The 23,680-nt window shown below is 33.5% G+C and overlaps 2 protein-coding genes across 2 annotated transcripts; both read left to right on the forward strand.

Moving 5' to 3' along the window:
* The first annotated feature begins 1,518 nt into the window (after nucleotides 1–1,518).
* LOC106297591 lies at nucleotides 1,519–4,435 on the forward strand. Its single transcript, XM_013733800.1, has 6 exons — nucleotides 1,519–1,969; nucleotides 2,061–2,266; nucleotides 2,362–2,506; nucleotides 2,762–3,149; nucleotides 3,220–3,805; nucleotides 4,277–4,435. The coding sequence occupies exons 1-6, from the start codon at nucleotides 1,519–1,521 to the stop codon at nucleotides 4,433–4,435; spliced, it is 1,935 nt and encodes a 644-aa protein (XP_013589254.1).
* An 8,080-nt stretch (nucleotides 4,436–12,515) lies between these two features.
* LOC106298602 (NAC domain-containing protein 92-like) lies at nucleotides 12,516–14,219 on the forward strand. Its single transcript, XM_013734737.1, has 3 exons — nucleotides 12,516–13,060; nucleotides 13,304–13,581; nucleotides 13,671–14,219. The coding sequence occupies exons 1-3, from the start codon at nucleotides 12,862–12,864 to the stop codon at nucleotides 14,058–14,060; spliced, it is 867 nt and encodes a 288-aa protein (XP_013590191.1). The 5' UTR covers nucleotides 12,516–12,861; the 3' UTR covers nucleotides 14,061–14,219.
* Nucleotides 14,220–23,680: the final 9,461 nt, after the last annotated feature.

A 23,680-nucleotide genomic window follows, 5' to 3' on the forward strand; every position in this document is an offset into this window, starting at 1 on the left:
CCATCAATCTAATTTTTTGTCCACGATAGACTTTTAAGTATTAATCTAGACTGAAGATTAGGTGCAGAAAAAAAAGAAAGAATATACTAAGAAGCGCGAATTCAAAATTGAAAATGTAACAGAGATAAAAAGATTTGTTGTTTGTTGGAGAAGATAAAGAAGGAGAAAAAGAAACAGAGAGTAAACTATTAGGCCAAAGTTATATAAAGAGGAAAACATTTGAGATCATGGTAAAGTGGCGTTGATCATGGTAAAGTGGCGTTCAATATAATTGCTAAAAAATAGGAACCGAAGAGATATTCTTTTCCAGTCAATTGTTTTAAATTTTTCTAAATTATTTTCCATTTGTCAAAATTTGATTTGTCAATTGACTTGTGCTTTAGTATATAAAAAATATATACACATTTTAGTGTTTAAATTCGTTTGTAAACTTTATAAATGTTTCTTGTTATTATATATGTTATATGGAAAAGGTAAAAATGAAACTAAATAAAAAATTATAATAGTGTTTAAATTCAATATTTTTAATTCATTAATGGTACCTCTGTAAATAACCGTCGTAAGAATTAACTTGAACGCGATACATAGCAAACTGACTTCCCAAAAAATATAAAGATATCCGGCCACGGACTTGTTGTGCAATTCCTGAAACTTCTGGACAAAAATGGTAATTTCTTTCAATAGTTATTAAACTCGCGAAATAGTGGGGTGTCGATCGATAAAATCAAGAGTATCGATCGACGCTTCTTGTAAGAACAGATTCTGACTTCAAGTTTTGAGGAGAGCTTTCCTCAAAGCTTCAAAATGATCCAAAAGCTCAAATCAAGTCCAATAAGTACCTAGACGTGAAAAGACTCTAAAATAACTCCAAATGCATATTAAAAGACTCTGAAAACGGACTTATATCATTGCTAAAAACAGGTAAAAACAATGATATATCAAGAAGGAAAGGTGGACCAAACAAGACAAACTAACATGGACAAACGAAACGCATGTAAGAAGAGAAACGTACTTTAAGAAAACTTAAAGCAAGGGATAACTCAAGAAAAGACAGTATCGAGACAAAAGTTCACGAAATACACTATATAGAAGAAACAAACAAAAACGGAAAAATTAAGTAGCCAGAAATCAACCAAACACAATCATCTGCCAGAATCCGATCTATAATATAAAACCCTAACTGCAAAACCATCGGGATACTGAGCCCTAACGAAAAGGCCAAGAATGATTCTTTCAACCGGAAACACCACCAGAATGGAGCAACACGAAAAATAGAATAAATAAGAAAGGGAAAAAAAACTAGAGACAAAGAAGAATCAAATAGAATGACATCAAAAACTAAAAGAACAACCAATTCACACAAACAGTGCAGACGAAAAAATACATAGAGTTCAGTATCTGATCTCACCAGCGGGTGAGCGTATTGATACTCAGTCAGGCATCATCGATCACTGCGTTCAGTATTACACGTCACTTTTGAGTGGGGCTGAGGATGCACAATCACATTCGCAAGCTGATATGAATCTTCTTCTGCGGTACCGCTGCTCCACAGAACAGAAGGATAGATTATCTAAACAGTTCACGTTTGAAGATATCAGAGCTGCTTTCTTTTCACTGCCAAGAAACAAAACTAGTGGGCCTGATGGATATTCCGCGGAATTCTTCACCGGTTGTTGGTCTGTCATCGGGCCAGAAGTTTGTGATGCTGTTGGTGAATTTTTTAGGTCAGGGAAGCTGCTAAAGCAGTGGAATGAAACGACATTGATCCTTATTCCTAAGATCACTAACGCATCTTCTGCAAAGGATTTCAGACCAATATCATGCCTCAACACGGTTTATAAGGTAATCTCCAAGCTTCTTGCCTCAAGACTGCAGGAATTTTTGCCACAGGTTATCGCTCCTCATCAATCTGCGTTCTTATCTGGTCGTACTCTTGGCGAGAATGTTTTGGCTACAGAAATTATTCAAGGTTATAACAGGAAATATTGAGCCTCGGGCCATGCTTAAAGTTGACTTGTGTAAAGCTTTCGATTCTGTTCGTTGGAGCTTTGTCTTATCAGCATTGCGTGCCCTGGACATTCCAGATATTTTTGTGGGTTGGATATCTGAATGCATTACAACTGCCTCCTTCACAGTGGCAATTAATGGCAGTTCAGGTGGTCACTTTCGAAATACCAAGGGGTTAAGACAAGGTGATCCCCTATCACCTTATCTCTTTGTCTTATCCATGGAAGTTCTTTCGCAGCTACTGCATTCGAGGTTTCAGGCAGGGGAAATTCATTATCACCCACAGACCTCTCTGCTTCATATTTCCCACTTGATGTTTGCGGATGACATAATGATCTTCTTCGATGGGGGTAGCTACTCTTGCACGGTATTACTGAAGCGCTTGATGATTGTGCGTCTTGGTCTGGGCTCCGAATGAATCAACAAAAGACACAGCTGTTTCATGCAGGAGTAAACCTTACTGAATCTCAGGCTTTAGCAAGGTACGGATTTAGCAAAGGTACATTGCCTGTAAGATATTTGGGCCTACCTTTAATGCACCGCAAGCTTCGGGTTTCTGAGTACGAGCCGTTGCTGGATAAAATTACAAAATTGTGTAGAGCATGGTCAGTGAAAACTCTATCTTTCTCTGGTAGAAGACAGCTTATTGGATCAGTTATCACAGGTCTGGTAAATTTCTGGATTTCCACCTTTCTCTTGCCAAAATCTTGCATAAAACGGATTGAATCGCTCTGCTCTAGATTCCTTTGGTCAGGTAATGTGGACAGCTGGAGAGGTACAAAAGTATCATGGGCATCAGTTTGTCTACCGAAAGAGGAAGGAGGGTTAGGCTTACGTAAGCTGTCCATTTGGAATAAAACATTGTGTATGCGCTTCATCTGGTTGCTCTTCTCGGACAATAATTCACTGTGGGCGAAATGGCAGAAGCATTATATTATTGGGACTAAAAGCTTTTCGGAGATTGAGGTTTCAACGATTCACTCTTCGCTATGGAAGTCCATCCTCCAGCTAAGACCTTTGGCGGCAATCTTCTTGAGAACTAACGTGGCGGATGGTAGGAATACCCAGTTCTGGTGGGACTCTTGGACGCCGTTCGGGCCCCTCATTCAGTACCTAGGATACTCAGGTCCAAGCAGACTCAGGCATCCCCTAAATGCATCAGTTGCAGCTGGTTGGTTGCTCCTCAGCTGGTTGGTTGCTCCCATGTCCAAGGTCTGATCAGGAGCTACAGCTGCATGTTTTCTTAACAACCATTGAGTTACCATCACATTCAACTAGTAACGACACTCACTGTTGGGTGGTTGATGGGAAAGAATATAATTCCTTCTCCTCTGCTCATACTTGGGAGGTTCTCAGGCCTCGTGCAGAGAAGAAACACTGGTCTAAAGTTGTATGGTTCAAAGGGTGTGTTCCAAATCATGCGTTCAATATGTGGATAGCTCAACTGAACCGGCTTCCTACAAGGGTGAGACTAGCTTCTTGGGGTTTAAACATAACCACTTTGTGTTGTCTGTGCGCTGTGGCAAATGAAACGAGAGAGCATGTTTTGCTATCTTGTGTATACAGCAGAGAGATTTGGAAACTTATCCTCTTACGCCTTGATCCGGTTCGCAATCTATTTTCTTCATGGGCAGAGCTCTTATCATGGTTGAGGCAAGGCTCATCAGCTGCTCCTAGAACGCTGAGGTCTGTGGTGGCTCAGGCTGCAATTTTTCACCTATGGCGTCAACGTAACAACGTTCTTCATAATCAGCAGTCAGTACCGGTGATAACTTTGTTCAAAGCCATCGATCGAGAAGTGCGTAACATCATTTTGGGAAGAAAGCATAGACGGCAATTTCACAATTTATTATCTATCTGGATAAGATAATCTCTTAAGAACAATGCTCTGTTTTGTACTGGCTCTCTGTTTTTTTTTTTTTTTGCCACGGAGTTCAGTTAGATTAGGTTCTTACATTTGTATTTTCCTATTTCACTTTTCAATGGTATTAACATATTTTAGCAAAAAAAAAAAAAATACATAGAGAAAGAAAGCACGAAGCCAACCTTTTGCTTTTCAAATGGCAATAATCAGAAATAAAAAGAGGAAGATAAGGAATGTGTATATTAAAACTTGGAAACCACAAAATGAAATGATTGACGTGTCAAGATGATCCATTTCCTAAAGAGGAAAAATCAAATCCCTTGATTTACATCAATAAAATTTGGGATCGAATTGGCAACTACGAAACCGGAATCCCAAACGGGTTTTGAAACTCATAAATCACAGGTCGGAAATACATCACCCATGTCGGGATCAACCCTTGATCTTGCTGACGACCCGAGATACGTTGGACTCCCAGGGGGAGGGAGACTACTGTTGGAGGTGGGTTTCATCCCACTCCAAACCCGGTACAGAATTCGCCCCAATGGTACGAAGGCCTCTTAATAGGATAATACGGCCCAAGAAAAACGAGAACCCATCCCGAGATCCGAATAGAGTCAATGCTGACCTAACCCAGTGAAAATAAAACGCAAAGAATACCAAAGCATTTAAGGTGGTATTAATGGCACAAGGTATACGCCGAAGATCACGTTGCTGTTACAATCCCCACCCCAGACAGCTATAAAAGGACGTCGGAGGAAATAAGAGGGGGATCCAAGCTCCTTACATCTAAACTATACCTATTTTACACTCGAATTATCTTGTATTCATATACATTTTATTCATCATCACTGTATTAGATTCAAAGATCAATAACAACCACATTTCAACCTCCAAACCAGTCTCAACAAGTCATTTTTTACATGGCTTGCTTGTTAAGTCGACTAAACCATAACTATACATTTTGAATGGATGTTTTTGTCCATCAATGTGAACTCTTAAAATTGTGTATGCTCCCTATGTTTTGGCCTGGTTTATGTGGTTTACAAAAATGATGATTTTTTCTTATTAGGCTTTTATCAAGTTGCCATATTCTCAAACATTTGCATGTAAAGTGACCACCAAGACGATATGATAATTTTGTGTAGAAGTACCATTTCTAGAGACCTTAGAATATATTCATGAGACTCCAGCAGTACCCAATCAAGAAACATAGGCAAAATCTTTTTAGAGTATGAACTATATAACACTGTTAAAAGCAATATGAAATATTTAGGCTCCCAAAGAATACACAGACTATTAAAAGTCTTTTTGATATATAGAAACTGTAAAATAAAAATTGAACAAAAATAAAATAAACTCTAAAATAAAATAAAATAAAACTTAATCACCCAATATAGATTCGATGAAATGACGTTTAGTTTTAACAAGTAAATAATAAAATCTAAAAACTGAATGTTACCATTATATCTTTTTTTTTTGAACACCTGTTACCATTATATCTTCTAATCCAAAACTACGGCCAGAAAATGCGAATGGAATTTTTTAGCTACTGCAGCAAACCAACGATTACGTTGAAACCATAGATATGTGATATGAGAAGAATTTCTTTACAAATGTGATGCACATCTGTTCTTCAAATGTATTTACTGATAAAAGTTACATGGAAAGCCTTTTATCAAAAAATTTGCATGGGTAACAAAAGGTCTTTGAAAAATAAAAAAAATAACAAACACTGCGGATGTTGCGGAAGTACTATAGCCTAGTGGTTAACGTTAAAAAGATTTTACATCCAGATTTGAGGTATGAATCTTAGACAATTAAACTTTTTGTAGATTATAGAATGCCTAATTTAACAGAGTTTCCAGAGTACTACAGTCAAAGTTTTGTGTTGTGAAGAAAGTTTGTTCATCGAAGAAGCTTCATCATGAAATTATTATCCGTGGAGTTGTTCATCAATATTGCATATGTTACATGTATCCGTGAAGTTGTTCATCAAAATTTTGACAACATTATATAAATAAATTAAAAATAATATGATAATTTAATTGGTGATTTAACCAATATTAAAAAAGAGTGTCGGCCCTTAGACTTCCGGCCGTTTCATTTATAAAATAATTTCGGCACATAACCCAAATATTCCCTCTAGTCTAGTTGTAGAGTCTATGTCTATAAACATTAACACAAGTGTTCCAATCTCATCTTTACCATTTTAGATATTTTTTATTTTTTATGTGACTATTTTGTTTTCTTTTTACTTTCAGTCAGTGAATATCTAGGACAGGCTCTGATAACAAAACGTTGAGTTTATTGAATGCTAGAGATTAGATTTGTCATCAAAATAAAGAAACTAAAATCTCCATTGCAACAAAGAATAAGCAATTATGAGCAGATCAATTGTTGAGGTAAAGAAACCAGTTTGTTGCTGTATCAGTCTTGTTATTACAGCCATTTTTCTAACAATGGTCTTAGATAAATAGGATCGAAGTTTGATTCTTGTTAACCCCATTGGTATTCAACAACGTGTCTATTGTGGAATTGGCTGTATTGGTGACGTGCCCAAGAGAATGGTTGGCGTTGGTGATACGCTTGAAACTCTTGCCGTTTCAAAGATAGAAGGAACACGTGTTAGGCTCACCACAAACTAAGATATTTATAGAATTCTTTATATTTCCTGAAAAGGAAAGGACTACTAAAGGATTAGCTTTAGAAGTATCAACTTCATAGCAAATGAAGCAACTCATCATCGTTAGTAGCCAAAAATATCTCAAGAGACTGTTTATATCTTTTTACTTAGTGGCAATTCTATAAGGGTCACATGATTTTAAAAGAGTGTTTTTCCATTGATTATATATATACCATTAGGTTATTTTTAGTTTCAAATTAATACTTCAGTACAAGCTATTGCTAGAAGTGTTCTAGCGAAAGACGTTTTCAGTCTTATTTAGAATTTTATTATTGAGAAAAAAGAACACTCTTATTTAGCATTAGAATGTTTGGTTATACAGATGTTCTAAAATACATCCGACGCTGCTGTTCAGGCACCATCAATGTTTGTTTATTTAGACGGCATAATCTGTTTTGGAATTTTTGATTTGTATTAAACAAGATAACAGCAACAAGTGAAGATCCAGTTCTCTGAAGAAAGCATAACTTTTTCACTTTTTCTGAAGATCCAGTTATCTGTGAAACCAGCAACAAGTGATCAAATTACGAATGAAAAACAAAATAAAACATTACGAATTTGTGAGAAAAGAGAAAAATGTTCTTATTTCGAATTTGCGTAAGAGTGTTGGTATAGTTACAACATTTTGTAAAATCTATGACCGCAAGAGTTGTGAGTTATCTAGTTCTAAACCTCTAAAGTTTTAAACTTAGTTGAGTCGAAGCTCGATAACAAAAATGAAATTGCCTAAAATTTCTTTAAATACTAAGTTTCTATGTGAATTTTTCAGTCTTGCTTCCGCTCAGCCTAGGATACCTTCGTATATGCCTCCGAAATCGGCCGTCTTTCCTTTTTCATCTTGATTTGAGGAAGGCAAGTTCCATACGTCAATGAGAAATTTCAATCCATTCAACTCGCATCGACGCTTGCACAAACGATGGTCAGACACTGGAGCACTTCACCACATACCAATAGAAATCTATTCAAAACTTATTTTCTTGAATTTATAGTTTATTTTGTTAAGTAATAAAAATAAATAAAAACCAAAAAATATTATTTTAAAATAATATTTTATAGAACACATATCTTTCTAAACTGAAATGATTGTATATATATATATATATAGGTAGATATATATATAACCTGAAAATTATTGTACCTAGCACATGTGCTGTGAGCCTATCTAGCCATTGACTGCATGCTTCTGGCCTTTTAGATCCAATATTCCTTTTGTACTATGAATTTTATCATTAGCTTTTTGAGTCAAAACAGATATATCTTTTTCTGGAAACTAGTTTCAAACTTGTGTATCTTTCTCCTTTAATACAGGAAAATTAGTTTAAAAGAGAAAAGGAGTATGTAAATATATATTTTATATCTAATATGGATTAAAATTGAAGTTGCATTTCATAAATAACTTGGTTAAAAATACATAGTGTATATATATCCCCTATATATTAATCCTGAAACTTTACAACATGTTTTCGTAGCCGCGTGTCATCATGAAACTGATTTTAAGAATTTTTATAAAAGTTACTTGGTCCATATAAATATATATTATATTTTTTTATTAAACTAACTATCAAATTGATTAGTAGTTTACAAAAGAATACTCTTTTAAAAAAAAAAGTTACGGAACTACCTAATATGATTAACATATATATGACAATTAACGATTATGAATAATACATATTTGATAACAATTTTGTTATCCTTTTTTTAATTTTATATTATTAAAAGAAATTAAACAATCACGTTAAACTTATAATAATAAAATTATTTTTTCTTATATGTTATATTTTGAATTTTTTAAAACGACTATAAATTACTAAAAGGTAAAAAAACCCACATTGAAAATTTTGTGATCAATGGTTTAATTTTTTTTTTGTTCAAGCAAGATACAAGTGATCATGAATCGTATGAATATGAAGTCTCATTAATAGATATTCATATCATTTAAATTAAATTATATACTATATAAAAATATGTTAATTTCAAAATTTGCAGTGAAAAATCATTGAGATTTTAATATTTTAATTTTGAAATTTGTATTAAAAAATCTCATATTAAAATTTTTGTAATTAACAGTTTAAATTTTTGTTAGAGAAAATATACAAATATTAATAGAATCGTATGAGTAAGAAGTGTCAATAATAAATATTTATATTTACATATACTATATATATCTAAGTCACTATCGGTAAAGTTTAATTATGTACCGTACAAAGTAAATAAAGTGATTTTTTTATTTATTTACCAAAACGTGATTGTAAATTAACAAAAGCTATTGGTTTTGATTTATGTGCTTACACTAATGTATATACTTTTATGTATATACATTTGTTGTAATAGGTGGTTTCTAATAGGTTATTTAATCCTGACAATCGCAGAAATATACTTTTTCAAATCGAAGTAATTTTTAATATTGTAAGCACAATATATATATATATATATATATATATATATATTATTTCATTCAGATTAAATTTAGGTATGATTTTTATTATTAAAAAGCTTTTAATGAAATATCATGACAAGATTCCAATCACCTCTTGATACACTAAAATTGTGTCTTTTCTACTGCAAGCAAACAATGTTGTTGTAATATTTGAGATTCAATTCCAGAGGAGCAGTTTACACTTTATTTCTATGGGATCAATATTAAGCTAAAACAATATGGGAGTTTTAAGATTAAGGTATCCTAACAAGCAAGTGACATGTTTTGATTTGGGTTTCAGATTAAAGAGAATGATAGCCTAGGGTGGTTTGATTGGGTGTTAAACAAGTGTGAGCCAAACAATTATTCAAGTTCAATTTAGTACTAGTCTAAAACTCGGATCACTTAAGATAGATCAGCCCACTGTCGTGGTGCTTCACCTTTTGTCAATCGATCTCATACCTAAACTGTCGTTTGTGCTGAGACGCGATGACAAACATTGAGATCAAATCTGATATGTTCACAAAACACCCAAACATCCACTTTCGCTGGTTAGGGATGTAAAGCTAATTCATATCATGTCAAACTATCTACTACACGGTTAATGAGTAGAATAAACCTAAGTTCAGACATTAATCTATCAGATTAAAGCAAGCAGTAAGCACATTTATGAATGAAGACAATCTAACACCCTAACACCCCAGACTAAGAAAGCTGACTACTCATCCATGAAACAAGAAAACATAGAGATAATAGATGCATGAAGAAAACATGTCTAAATCAATAATAAAAAGCAAGAGGGTTTAGAAATTTTCTCTAAAGGATGTAGAGATTTTTCTCCCTCAACAAGGTTACAAGTTTTCTCTCTCCAAAAATCGCCTTAAAAAGTAACGTAGTCTGTCTAGAATAATAATAAAATATATATTTAGAGGTCCTTAAAAATCTCTGCCGCAGGAGTATGCACTCGGGTTGCTCCGCACGTTCAGGAACAGCCTACAAGGTTGCTCCGCTCATGAAAATCTCCAATTCGGATTCTTTCTGACTATTTTGCTCCAGATGATCTTACTTCTCTCATATGCAACTCCAGACCTGTAATGACTCAAAAAAGATTAAAAAGACTCGAAAAAGACTTGAAAACCAATTAGAAAACATATATACAAGATGTCAAAAATATCATATATCACCTCCGTTTGAGTTTGCTCGAAGAATGAGAGATTTGATCATTCGTCTAATATTTGTTTCTCTTTAATACTCTATTTAGCTATTATAATTGTAAAAATGATAGATTTGAATTATTTATTATAAGTTTTCTGGTTTATCATTTAATAAATCAAACAGTTCTTAGTTTATATACACACTTTACATATACTAGAATGGTAAAGTATTATATTTTTTTTTATCGGTATACTCTTAAGTAACCAAATTTCAAAAGCCTAAGTTAATAAAATAAGAATTTTGTTTAGTTGTTCTAGAATTAGATGGTTTTTAGACCAAACATGTGAATATACACTAGACCTACATTTATATTTCGAGTCTGCACTTATATTTTATAACAGTTTGATATATTAGATTTGAACACTAACCTATGAATAGAGTTTGCTAGTGATTTTTTTCAAAAATTTGATTCTTAGATATGTATATGGAGTAGAACTAATTTTTACAGATGTCCATCTTTTTAAACTGACACCTATGTAATACACCGAATTCATAGAAGAAGTTAAAAAAAAAACTAAATTCATATCAATGAAACAGAAACGAGAACGAATGCACAATTTTATAGAGGTAGAAAATGAAATCACTTATGAAGAGTCAATAGTAAACAAATCGAGAGTAGAAAACCTAATCTCCTTTCGTCATTTTACAATCGATATTACCTATCTTATTTCGGTGATTTGTGTGAGCCGCAAAACTTAATTTCAATTTGTGCATATGAAATCATAAAAATAATTAAAATAAGTTGTAATACGTTAACTCTTCAACACCGATGATACATTTAAGAGACCAACATTTGTTTTCATCATTTTACAATCGATAAAGATTATAGTGTTGCAAAATGTTAAAACCATTTAATGAATAAACATTAGTATAAAAAAATTATTTCGCGCATGCGCCTTTATTATCATCTAGTACATATATTATATAAAGATTTATATTATTAATTTTGTGAAGGATTTATATAGAAAGGCCATATATCAAAATAAGGATAAATGTTTCTAGAGAATAATGAAGTGCACATGTTGTAGAAGTGACAAATGAGTATGACAATGCACAAACGCGTGATTCGATCGTAATAAAATAAGCAAATAATTCATATATGATATGGTTAAGGTTGTTCAAAATGTCTTCACATCCTAACAAATTTTCATCATCATTATTCATCTTCACAAGGGAAACGTTATTCTTTCAATTTTTTTTCACGGAAATTCTAAATAGATTTTAGATATAATATTATAATTTATTATAACGGTAGACATTGTAATAGTACAAAATAAACAGTTCGTTTTTTTTGTCAAGCAAATAAACAGTTCCTTTATTATTAAAAATCAGCTTTCCAAAGGTTCATGCATGCAGCATGCATACTATTTTCATGAGATGGATAGCATTTGTTAAACAAAAAAAACAAATTATATCTAACCATCGGAATTTTTTTTGTTATAGTTATCCTAAACACCAACACCAATAATAGTGAACCGTACCGTAAGAGTTTAAAGGTCATTCTTCAACCATTCAGATCAAGTTATTATAATATGTAAAATATAGATAAATGTATCATGTATACTTAAGCTTGTATATTAATACCAAATTTATTATTCTAAACTCTATAATACTTAGTTTAATTAACTTATTCATGTTTGTAAACCACTAATCATAGGAGGTGATCGGTAGTTGTCGTAGGTGCTGTCTACAGCCCTATTTATTTCTACATCACCAAATTCAGAGCAATGAAGCTTTAAATTTTCTTTAGAAATCACAGTTCTTGAAATAACCTACAGCTGTACAAATGCTCTGCATAGCCAAATATTCAAAGCAATTTTTTAGTGTTTTTCATAAAATTCTACAGCAATAAAATTTAAAGCCACAACAAAAAGTCTACAGATTTTTTTCTACAACAAAATTTTTAAAGCTACGGCTATTACCAATCGGACCCATATTAATACTAATATCTTTTCTAACAACTAATAATTAGTTACAGAATGGACAAACGTCATGATTTAATGTGATAAGAATGTGATAAGATTGTTCTTATCACATGAACCAACAAAAGGGATAGGGAGCCACAGGTGAAGTGTTCCTGGTCAAATTAAAGCTTGGAAATATTAAAGTTCTTGAAATAGAAAGGTTTATTTTTTAATGAAAAAGATTCTTGAAAATTACACATCTCAAGTTGCCTAACAATCTACGCATCTTCTTATTTTTCTATCCAACTAAAAACTAGTTATAGTATGTGTGGAGACCATGTTTATTTATAGTATGATTCGATTGTTGTACGAGATTTAAATCTGACGCCCCATATATATATACATAATAAACCTTTTAGATAGAATATAGTGTTTTTTCTTTATCGTAGGTAAAAAATCTTGAATTTCAATACGACCATTTGTTTGAAAGAACTTGTTTTTTTTTGGGCAAAAAAATAACTTGATAAACAAAAGAATTGACTAATTGTTGGTCAATATTACCAATAAGAATATTTTTCTTCGTATTTCTCTAATGGAAAATTAGTATATAGAGGAGAGCTTCGTTGCTCAAACCCTTTCGTCTTCTTTCTTTAAACCTCAGCTTTCTTCTCTTTCTTTCTCTTCGAAAACCCTTTTCTTCATCTCCAAAAAAAAAATTCTAACAAAAGAGATAATAACTTTGATTGTTTCTGAGAACCATTAAGATAAAATGGATTGTGATGCATCAATAATAGTTGAAATGGTAGAAGATGAAGAACACATTGATCTACCACCTGGATTCAGATTTCACCCTACTGATGAAGAACTCATATCTCACTACCTTAAACAAAAGGTCTTCAACACTTTATTCTCTGCCACTGCCATTGGTGAAGTTGATCTCAATAAGATTGAGCCTTGGGACTTACCCAGTAAGTTTCTCAATCTTTCCATATTCAGTTTTTTTTTTTACAATAAGAGAATTCTAAATATGAATATAACCTCTTCTTTTTTGGTAAAATATGAATATAACTTCTCAGGACCTCTTATCCTTAATAAAAATTTGCACAAACAGTACAAATTTTATTTTTGTTCTATTTGTTTTAAGACCATTATTTTTGTTCTGTAATTAATTAAGTTCACAAATTTTATTGGTATGGCTTTTGGTGGAATAGGGAAGGCTAAGATGGGGGAGAAAGAATGGTATTTCTTTTGTGTACGAGATCGGAAATACCCAACCGGTTTAAGGACAAACCGGGCAACGGAAGCCGGTTATTGGAAAGCCACAGGCAAAGACAAAGAGATTTTCAAGGGAAACTCACTAGTGGGTATGAAGAAAACTCTGGTTTTCTACAAAGGAAGAGCTCCTAAAGGGATTAAAACCAATTGGGTACTGCATGAATATCGATTAGAAGGCATATTTTTACTCCAAAATCTTCCCCAAACAGCTAAGGTAATAGAGTTTATGTTTTTCTTTCTTTTTTTTTTGGTGGACTTGAGTTTGATCTTTTGTGTGTTTGGTTTTTTTGTCTGTGAATGTAGAACGAATGGGTTATTTGTCGTGTTTTCCAGAAACTTGCTGATGGTACAAAGGTTGATATGTCCGATTTAATGTTTCTTGATTCACATTTTAACCGTACTGAACCGACAAGATTACCTTCATTGATGGATTGTTCTCAAAGAGATTCCTTCCTTGGTTCGTCGACTCACGTGACCTGCTTCTCCGACCAAGAAACCAAAGACAAAAGACTCATGCATCACGAGTCCAAAGACCGTTCTGGTTCTCTGTTTTACTCCGATCCTTTGTTTCTTCAAGACAATTATTCGCTAATGAAGACGTTTCTTAACGATCAAGAAACCTTATTTCCCGGTCCTGACTCCACCGGTTTAGCCGCCGGTACGGGAGAATTGGATTGCTTTTGGAATCCTTGAGGTTTAGTTTCTGCTGTAGACTAGAAAGTCAATTTCTTTTGCAATGTGGAATTAATATTTTAATATACTTGATAGACTTGTTAATCAATTAAGCCATGTACAATACTAGACCTAACTCAATACACATAAATAAAAATTTATTAATTCTTTTTAACATTATTATTATCTTGAAACTAGAGTAGTTAGAAACAAAATTGTTTACTGTTCTTCGCAACGACGAAAGACATGTATTAGGCCACCAACCAAAGAGTTAATACTACGACTTATGAGTATTTTAAATAAAATTTGAAAGCTTTTATCAATAATATATTGTCACGTCAAACTTTAACATGTTTCTGAAAAGAAAAGAAAAACATGTTTTGGTGATCATCTTGTTTTCATACTACCTAAATTTTATGTTTTCCCAATTTCTAAGTTGGACATTTTTCGTTTAGCAAAACCATAACCGGCTTTTTCAAAAAAAAAGAAGAAGATAAACCATAACCGGCCGCCCCAAAATAAATCCTGAGATCGATAACCTGTTTCTGAAATAAAATGCTTATGTCAACGTGAACATGTGTGAGTTAATTATTTAATACTACCTAAACTAACAACAATAAACTACTAGACACGTTTAAATATATTGAACTCAACTCCAAACCCGATCCAAGAATCCGATCCAATAAAAAGACAATAGGTCCACGAAAGATATGATGTCCACTCCGAACTGCAAGAAGAGTCAGCGCAAAATGTAAAGGAGAATGAAGTAATAAATACGATCTTGAAGGCACATGATGGTCGCCCGAGATTACGTCGCCTCAACGTGAAGGAGAAGGGATACAAGTTTTCACATATCAAATTTATACTCAAATTACTCATATCAAATTTATACTCAAATTACTCTTGTATTCACTTATTCTCTTAAACCCCTTGTTCATCACAGTTGTATACGCTTATAAAATTTTAGTAACATAGACATTACATAGAAAGATCATCAGTAGACATTCTTTTTATAAGTTACTTTTTCGATATGTTAGTGTAAATCCTAACCCTAATTTCTGTGTGAATTTTGAAATCCATCATTTGACTCTAGAAGGAGGAGGAATTCACCATAAAAAGAACAATGAATCCGACGTAAAACACACATCGCAATGACTAGGATGGATCCAACGAGGAACAACTCAAGAATCACTCCACAACTACGAAATCGGTTCAACCCTGATGGAATTCCCATCACCCTGCCATTAACTAATCACTGAGCTAGATGCAACATCATTTCAAATACAAACTGCTCTATAAATTTTTCCTGAATATGCAAATTACTACATTACCGGGGTCACCTCCAAAGATTTACCCCTGTGCGACAAGTGAACGAGATCAAGCTTCTGAAACAGACATTTGCTCAGACCTCAACCAACCTTGAGCTCATGAAGTCGCAACTCCATCAAGCTACCAGCTCGGCCCCAGAAACCGATGAAATCTTTGAAGAGGCTCAGAGGACGCCATTCACAAACCGCATCGCTAACATTTTTGTTCCGGACTTCAAACAAAGAATCCATTGTTATGAGGGAGATTCGGATCACCTAGCTCACGTGACCACCTTTCTGCACTGCACTGGGACACACTTACTTTAGCGACGGGAAATGAGATGCCAGATATTCTGATTCTTTGCCAAGATCTTTGCAAGAGCGGCTGTGAACTGGTTCTCTCGATTAGAGATCTCTGTCGACAACTTTAATTAGCTGTCCATTTTTATTAAACAATATTTAATGTTCCCAATAAGATGAACCATCGTACATACCTCAGAAATATATTCCAACTTTGATCATTCATCGGAAGGTTTAGATATGTAGTTTCTGATCTTGATTTAAGCGACAGCTTGGGAATAGCTCTCAAAAGCGCATTATCATCGGAGCCACGCTTCCGCGATGACGGAGGTCAATGTAACAAACACAAACCAAGGAGGCACATCAATCCATGGGAACCAAAAAGTCCCGCTACCGTGACATATATTCTCCAATATAAATCAGGATTGGAACTTCTATAAAACTGATGGACATTCGACAGAAAAGTGTCGTGATATTCATATTTACATCCTAACCAAGTATAAAGAATAGAACCTATCCCGTAGCAATAATATGCCCACAAAGAATCCCAGTATCTATAACCCAACGAAACGAGATCAGAAAGCAACAAGCTCAGAAGTTCCAAGAGCTCATGTAACCCAAAAAACAATCGACATGATAATGGGACCAAACCTGTTTCATGATAATGCAGATCGGGGAATCAATGACCTCAGTGCACAAGAGAGCCATTAACCTCTCGAGACGCAACTGAAGTACTCAACACCAATAAGACGAGCATGAGATTCACGAAAAAAATGCAAGGGATCGAACCCCATAACGACGCGCTAGTACTAGAGATAATACTGGCTGAATCGAAGGTAATTTAATTAAGGTGGTGGTTAAAACGGAGAGTTCCGTTAATATCATCTACAGAAAATATTCTAGAATGCCTAAACATTTCCGACCTACAACTAAAGGCGGCAATACAACCTTTGACAGCCATCGACGGTACGATAATGGACTCCGTAAGAGTTGCTGATTCCCAACTCGTGTCGGCTAAGTCACAGAAGACACTAAGATTTCTGTAGTAGACTCCCCGAATGTTTATGAAGTAATCATCATCACGCCTTGGATTCACGCTATGTGAGTGGTACCATCCACATATCACTAATGCATCAAATTTTCAACTACTCAGGGAGTCATGACAATCCCGGGGAGCCAAAGAATGTTAAGAGAGAGCTAAATAAAAGAAAACTAGATACGTCGAGCTGCCAAAAATCAGCTACATCACGACTTCATCAAACACGAAAACAAGAGGAAAAGAATGTGGAAGCCAATGGTCCTCACCTAACATACAACAAATATACTTAGATCTAGCAAACCCGGATAACAGCATATGAGTCCGGGCGAAACTATAAGTCTGAGATTTTTTTTGAAAATGGTGACAAGTCATTATAAATTTTGATCTCCTCGCTAGTCAATGGTGCGCCAAAGTTGATGGCCGTCGGTTGCAGTGTAAGAGATGGAGAAGCTGGGGGGATTTTATGTATTGACTAGGAGATTGTCTGGGTAAGGTGAATAGCCTGTTGAACTTACTGTGCTCATCTGTAATACCATCGAAGACGTTTGCAACCTCTTGGGTCTTTTATTACGCTTGAGATCTTCGGGAATGTTGGAGCGAACTAATTTGCGCACAGAAAAAGGCTGGGTTCTCTGATGCTGGTTAATTGGGACCAGGTCTTTGACCTAATTTCTTGGAAATGTGAGTTTTGGGTTCTAATTTTTGCGAATATTATCATTGGGAAGGGGCGGCTGGGCTCGAGCTCGAGCTGCCTGCGTACCCTCCTCTAGGTATCAAGCTTTAAGGCAGGTTAGGTTGATGGGGGCTTGATGTCTTCGAAGCTTGCCTGATAGCAGGTTATCAAGATCTTTTGACTTCCGCATAGTCTCGATTCCTTTTGGGGTGTGGAATTTTAGGCATTGATGATAAGTTGACGGTACCACACCTTCATGCTCTAGAGCCAAGTTCTCCCAAGTATTGCGTTGAATGGGGGAGGTCGATCTATGACGGCAAATTCAACAATTTTTCGGATATATCATGTCGTGACTGCGTGTTCGATCGATCCGAGGAAATAGGTAGTCTCTTCGGTGAAGCCGATTGGCATGTAAACTCTTGATTGAGGAGGGCTTTGGTGAAGCCCATTATTTGAAGGCGTAGAAGAGGACATCAACGGATTCTATTTTTCTTTGGAAGTCTTTTTTGGAAAAGTCAAATATCTACAAAACTTCGGTCAATTTAAAAACTAACCTACTTATCGGAGGAAACTTCTTTAGAAGTCTTCTCCGGTATTATCGAGAATTTTTCAAAAACCAAAGTATTCCAGTATTTACAAACGAAGACTTCTCTAGAAATCTGCATTAGAAGAAGTTTGTATTAGAAGAAGTCTTCCATCGTAAATTTTCAATTGCAAAAATGACCAAAATGGAATACTTCTATAACTTCTCGTGGAAGACTTCTACGTCATTGTTTATTAAACTTTCATTTTCTCATAATTTAAAATGATTTTTTAAGATTTTCCTGTTATTTCATGTGTATTTAGTCAATATTGAGGCTTCTGAATGAAATTCAGAACATAATTGGTGATAATTACGAGGTTACAACATTCATGTTTATTAATGTTTCTAACTAATGAGAGAAGACTTTTTAAGAAGACTGCTAGGAAAAGACTTCGGGAGAATTCTTCTCCATTAGTTTTTGTAACAATTGTTTTTTCAAGAGTGTTAAGTTACTTCAAAATGTGTTTTTAACTTTCAAAATTGTTAATTAACTTCAAGAATAACAAGTAATGTGGTTTAATGTGTCGTTTTAGATCATAAAATATATATTTTTATTTCCTAACATAAGTTATTCCGTAAAAATATATATAAACCAACACAATACTTATTACACTTCAATAAAAAATAAAATAAAATTTTAAATTATTATAGTTTACTGTAGCATGGTTTAGTTTATTGAATATATTTTTGTAATTTATATTAAAATTACTCTTCATAACTATAAAATATGAATATATTATCATCTCAAATTAACGCTTTAGCATTATTTCACAAATTTTAAAGTTATATCTAAACTTATACACATGTAACAAAACTAAAAATTATATTTCTCATAATTTGTTTTTAGGGAAATTGCCAAAAATACCATTTTTTATGTTTACCTTAACCACTTTAACACTCACTTTCAAAGAGGAAAAAAGACATTTATAACCCTAAGGTTAACTAATCTAGACTTAGGGTGGAGTAGGTTTTTGGAATATGGATTTTAGGGTTTTAATACATAAATAAATAAATACTTAAAAAAATTAAAAAATATTCGAAAAAGATCAAAAAGAAAAAATTATAAAAAGTTTGAATTTGAAGAAGTATAATTAGAAAACTTTAAAAAAATTAATTTTTTTAACTTTTTATTTATTAAAGGAACAATGGGTGTAGTATACCCAACGAAGACCCAAATTGACCAAATGCCCATGGCTGTGGATAACCCAAAAAGAAGTGACACTGTGCAGAGGAAAATGCCCTCACTTTGTCGAGAACAGATTCGGCGGTAGTACGAGACATGTGTCAGACTGCAGAGATGGACGGCGGGGCAGACGATTGACTGTTGGATAAAGCAGTGAAGATCAAATCGAGATTATGTTACTGATAAGATATTCTGTAGCAGCTAATATGTTGTGTTACATATCCAATATATATTAATGATTAACTTTGTTGTTGCCAAACGTTACCAGGCTTACAAAGCGTGTAACTATAGAATTTATCGGGTACACATTATGTTAGTTGAAAACTAATTTGTGGTCAAATTATAATTAATGTAATGTGTAACCTCTAAGGCATAGTAGTTTATATCATCTAACATGTATGGGCTAACATATCAAAATATGTATATATAAAAATAGTATTAGACGCTAACGACGAAAAATACACCATATACTTTGATAGTTTGCATAAAGTGATGTAAATATATTTATGTCTACTTCAATTTTTAGATGTCTAAATATATGTTTATTGTGTTGGAGTATTGAAAGTTACTATACAATGTTAATTGTTGTATAAAATGTTAGCATATAAAGTTTTCGGTAAATGATAACAATAATAAGTATCGTTAAATATAGAGTGTAAGCAGATGAGTCATACGTAGTTGAAAGTAGAATGCTAACTGTTAATATTAGAAGTTATAAATTATATTAACGTCTAAACTAACTAATTAACTATAACATTAGTATGTAAATGGCATTGTAATCAGTACATCTGTTCAAATTTACTGATAAAAAATATTAGAGAAATTTTATAATTAATGATTATCTATATTGTTAAACAAATACTAAAAAGTTAGAGGCGAAATTTTATAAATAAAAATTTGTAAACAAATACATAAACTGCAAAAAAAAATCTGAATAACAATCAATCTGATAAAAACTTGGTTCCTCTACATAAAGACGTCGTCGTCAATCTTCTTTCACAATCTTTCAACCGTCACCAATTACGGTTCCGGAAAATTATGAAACACCTAACAAAACTTGTACCAGATAACAAAAATGTATCAGATAACAACTTATTAATCCACACCATGTATCAACTCATTTGTCAGCCAACAAACTAAGTATCAAAAATGTACAAGTTCACAAGCTATTTATTCAACCATTTATCATATACACAAACCATGTATCAATGAACGTCAACTCTCTTGTAATGTCATACAAACCAATTATTAATTCTTTGGTATCATATTATGTATCAGCTAACAACACAAGTACCAAGTAACAAATCGTTTATCGGATAACAACTAACTTATCCTGTAACGTATTAATTCAAAGACATATATCAATCCATTTGTCAGCTAATAAACCAAGTATCAAACGATGTACTAGCTAGCAAACCATTTATCAGCTAAACAAATCATGTACCCATTAACCTCAAGTATTTTGTAACATTACGTTAAACAATTATGAATTCTTCGGTATCAAATTATGTATCAGTTAACAAAACATGTAACATGTAAGAAATCATTTATCATATAAAATATAATTTGTTGATAAAACTGAAGATCCTCAAGAACATATTGAAATTAATCCGAAGAAAGTGTTGAAATTAATAATCTCAAGCTCACCAAAAATCTGTTTTGTTTGAGCTCTAGATTCAACATAACTTTCACCTACACCACCAAACAAATCTCTTTAGGCAGAACAATCAAACAAATTCAATAAATTCAATAGAACAAGAAAAACAAGTTAGAATCTAACTTGGTAAAAATTATTTTAAATTGTCAGATGCAGAAAATAATAAGAAATAATGGTGTAAGAAAGATTCAAAATCAAGGTAAAAATTATTCTTCGTTGTCACAAGCTTTTCTTCGGATTCATTTTTGTCAAACTCTTGTGTATTTGAAGATGAATGAGAGAAAAATGATTAATCAATGTAATGTGAAACTGGTTCATTTGAAGTGAGAGGAGAGAAGAGAAGAGAGAAGCTGATACGCAATTGGTGTTGTTTTGATTGTTTTTGGAAAATCGTCAAAACATTGCATTGTCCAATGAGTCGATCGGTGTCTTCTGCCAGAATACATATACTCTATGCAATGTAGGGGGAGGTAGCTCATAGGGGTAAAACAGTCATAAAAATGAACTCATTATTTGAGGGTTATACAACAAATATGATATAAATTTGGATGTATTCACGCTAATTTCTGTTTTTGAAAATGTCTCTTCAGTGATGGTAAACATGAATAATGGTACCAACAAAATTGTAAACATGAAAATTATCCTTGTTTTTATCTAATTTTAAAATATTTAAAGGTAGATAATCTATATAGAATAGTGTTTATAATTTTTCTTAGAATTCAAAAATTAAATTTCAGAAAGCTAATTAAAATGAATAATATACATAAATTTAAAAAAAAGTTATATAAAACTTAAATCATAAATTATGGATGCAATTATATTTCTACTAAATAAAATTTTGTAAACAACAGTAATTTCATGTTTTGAAATTGTAGATCAAAATCTAGCTAACGGTTAAGCCCAATCTCAGCTGCATAATGTTTTTTTGCTAAAGCAAGTGAGGATCATATATATATATTGTTAATAATATTGTTGGAGAAAATCAAACAGGAATAATAGGAGCTAAAGTTTCACGTTCAATATCTTAGATAAATTTGTTGGATTTCGAATAAGCACCAAGTCTTATGGTGAGACTAGTTAGCACTATGTTTTAAGAGTCTGTATGAAATTTCAGTTATTATGAAGGCTACATAAGTCATCCTTCTATCATTAATAAATATGCACAATTCAGATTCTAAAATACGGAGCATTAGATCCTTTCAAAATGGTAGTAGACGAAGAGATCACAGAGAAGCCGCAGCTTCTAAGTGAGAATAGATAAGAGATGAGAAGATGAAACTATCTCAATTCAACGGGAATCGAAACCATTGGAGTGAGGTCATGGAGAAATTTTTCCAAATCAGGTGATGGTGGAGTTTGATTGAGAATGGATTCGAGGAGTTAAAACAACTCCAATCGTAACACTGGAGTAAATACAACAACTCGAAAATGTCAAAACCAACAACCACAAGGTCAAATATTACATGTATCAATCCATTGATAGGGTACCCTAACGTTTGAACAAATTCACGACCAAAGTTTAGAGGCAAGGCTTGTGTGAAGAAGCCATTGCTTCATAAACTCATGAGAGGTTATCAGCTGGTGGAGATGAACGAACCTGAGAAAGTGGAGAATACTCAGTGTGTCTTGGCCATCACAAATCAGATGAGAATTAATGAATAAGTGATGTGTGACACAGAAGTGGTGGATATGATTATCATACTTCTAGTGAAAAGTTCATGTGTGTGGACTAAGTGATCAATGAAGTTAATGCATAATGACCAATCCAGGTGAAGAACTCCAATGGCTTGTGTGAAGAAGCCATTGCTTCATAAACTCATGAGAGGTTTTCAGCTGGTGGAGATGAACGAACCTGAGAAAGTGGAGAATACTCCGTGTGTCTTGGCCATCACAAATCAGATGAGAAGTAATGGAGAAGTGATGGGTGACACAGAAGTGGTGGATATGATTCTCATACTTCAAGTGAAAAGTTCATGTTTGTGGACTAAGTGATCAATGAAGTTAATGCATAATGACCAATTCCGGTGAAGAACTCCAATGTAAATTCCTAATATATCAATCCTAAACATTCAATCTCTTCAATTCCATTGAAAACCTTTAACATAACAGTGGATCTACTCAGACATAGAAGCAGAAATACAAATCATCATAGAAAACATAATTGGATTAAAGAGAATCAACTAGGGTTAGAAGAATAATCACTTGTCTCTCCTCAACTCAAAAACCTAATAATCCGCTGCAAAAATAAAGTTTTTTCTTCTAATTTACGTCCTAATAGGTATTTATAGACAAGGGGCACTTTTGGGAAAAAAGCCAAACCAAAACAAGAAAAAAGAAATTTCAGGTCATCACGTGCGAGTCCCATCGATTGATCCGGGTTTTGGATCGATGGATATGTTTACGTCCGTAAGATGCTTTGGTCGTAAGTTTGGCCCATTGATCAATTGGACTTAATCGATCGATGCATATGTCCAATCGGTCGACCACATTGTTCGGAGTGTTCCAAATGATCGATTCAGTTGTGTGCTGATTCCAATCGATCGATGTAATCTTGTTGCTCGATGGCTTTGCTTCTTCATGGGATTGACCGATCCGTATTTGCCATGGAATGTGATCGATCGATCCCCAGCTACAATGCACTCGTATTGCTTCAAATCGTCACGAAGATCCCTTAAAATCCCTGCAAAGTTTCACTAAAGTTTCCCAAACCATCCAAGCACATATAAATACATGAAAACATAGATAAAAACTCCAAAAAGCCTAGAAAACTACTAAAAACCATATTAATAAGTACAAAAATCTAGGATATATCACACCTTAACATAATGGCATTGTAGAGAGAAAGAACTACATAATGATGAATATGGTTAGGTCCATGCTTTCAACAAGAAAGGTAGCC

Source organism: Brassica oleracea, chromosome C6 (assembly GCF_000695525.1).
Source record: "Brassica oleracea var. oleracea cultivar TO1000 chromosome C6, BOL, whole genome shotgun sequence".
Taxonomy (NCBI): Eukaryota; Viridiplantae; Streptophyta; class Magnoliopsida; order Brassicales; family Brassicaceae; genus Brassica; species Brassica oleracea.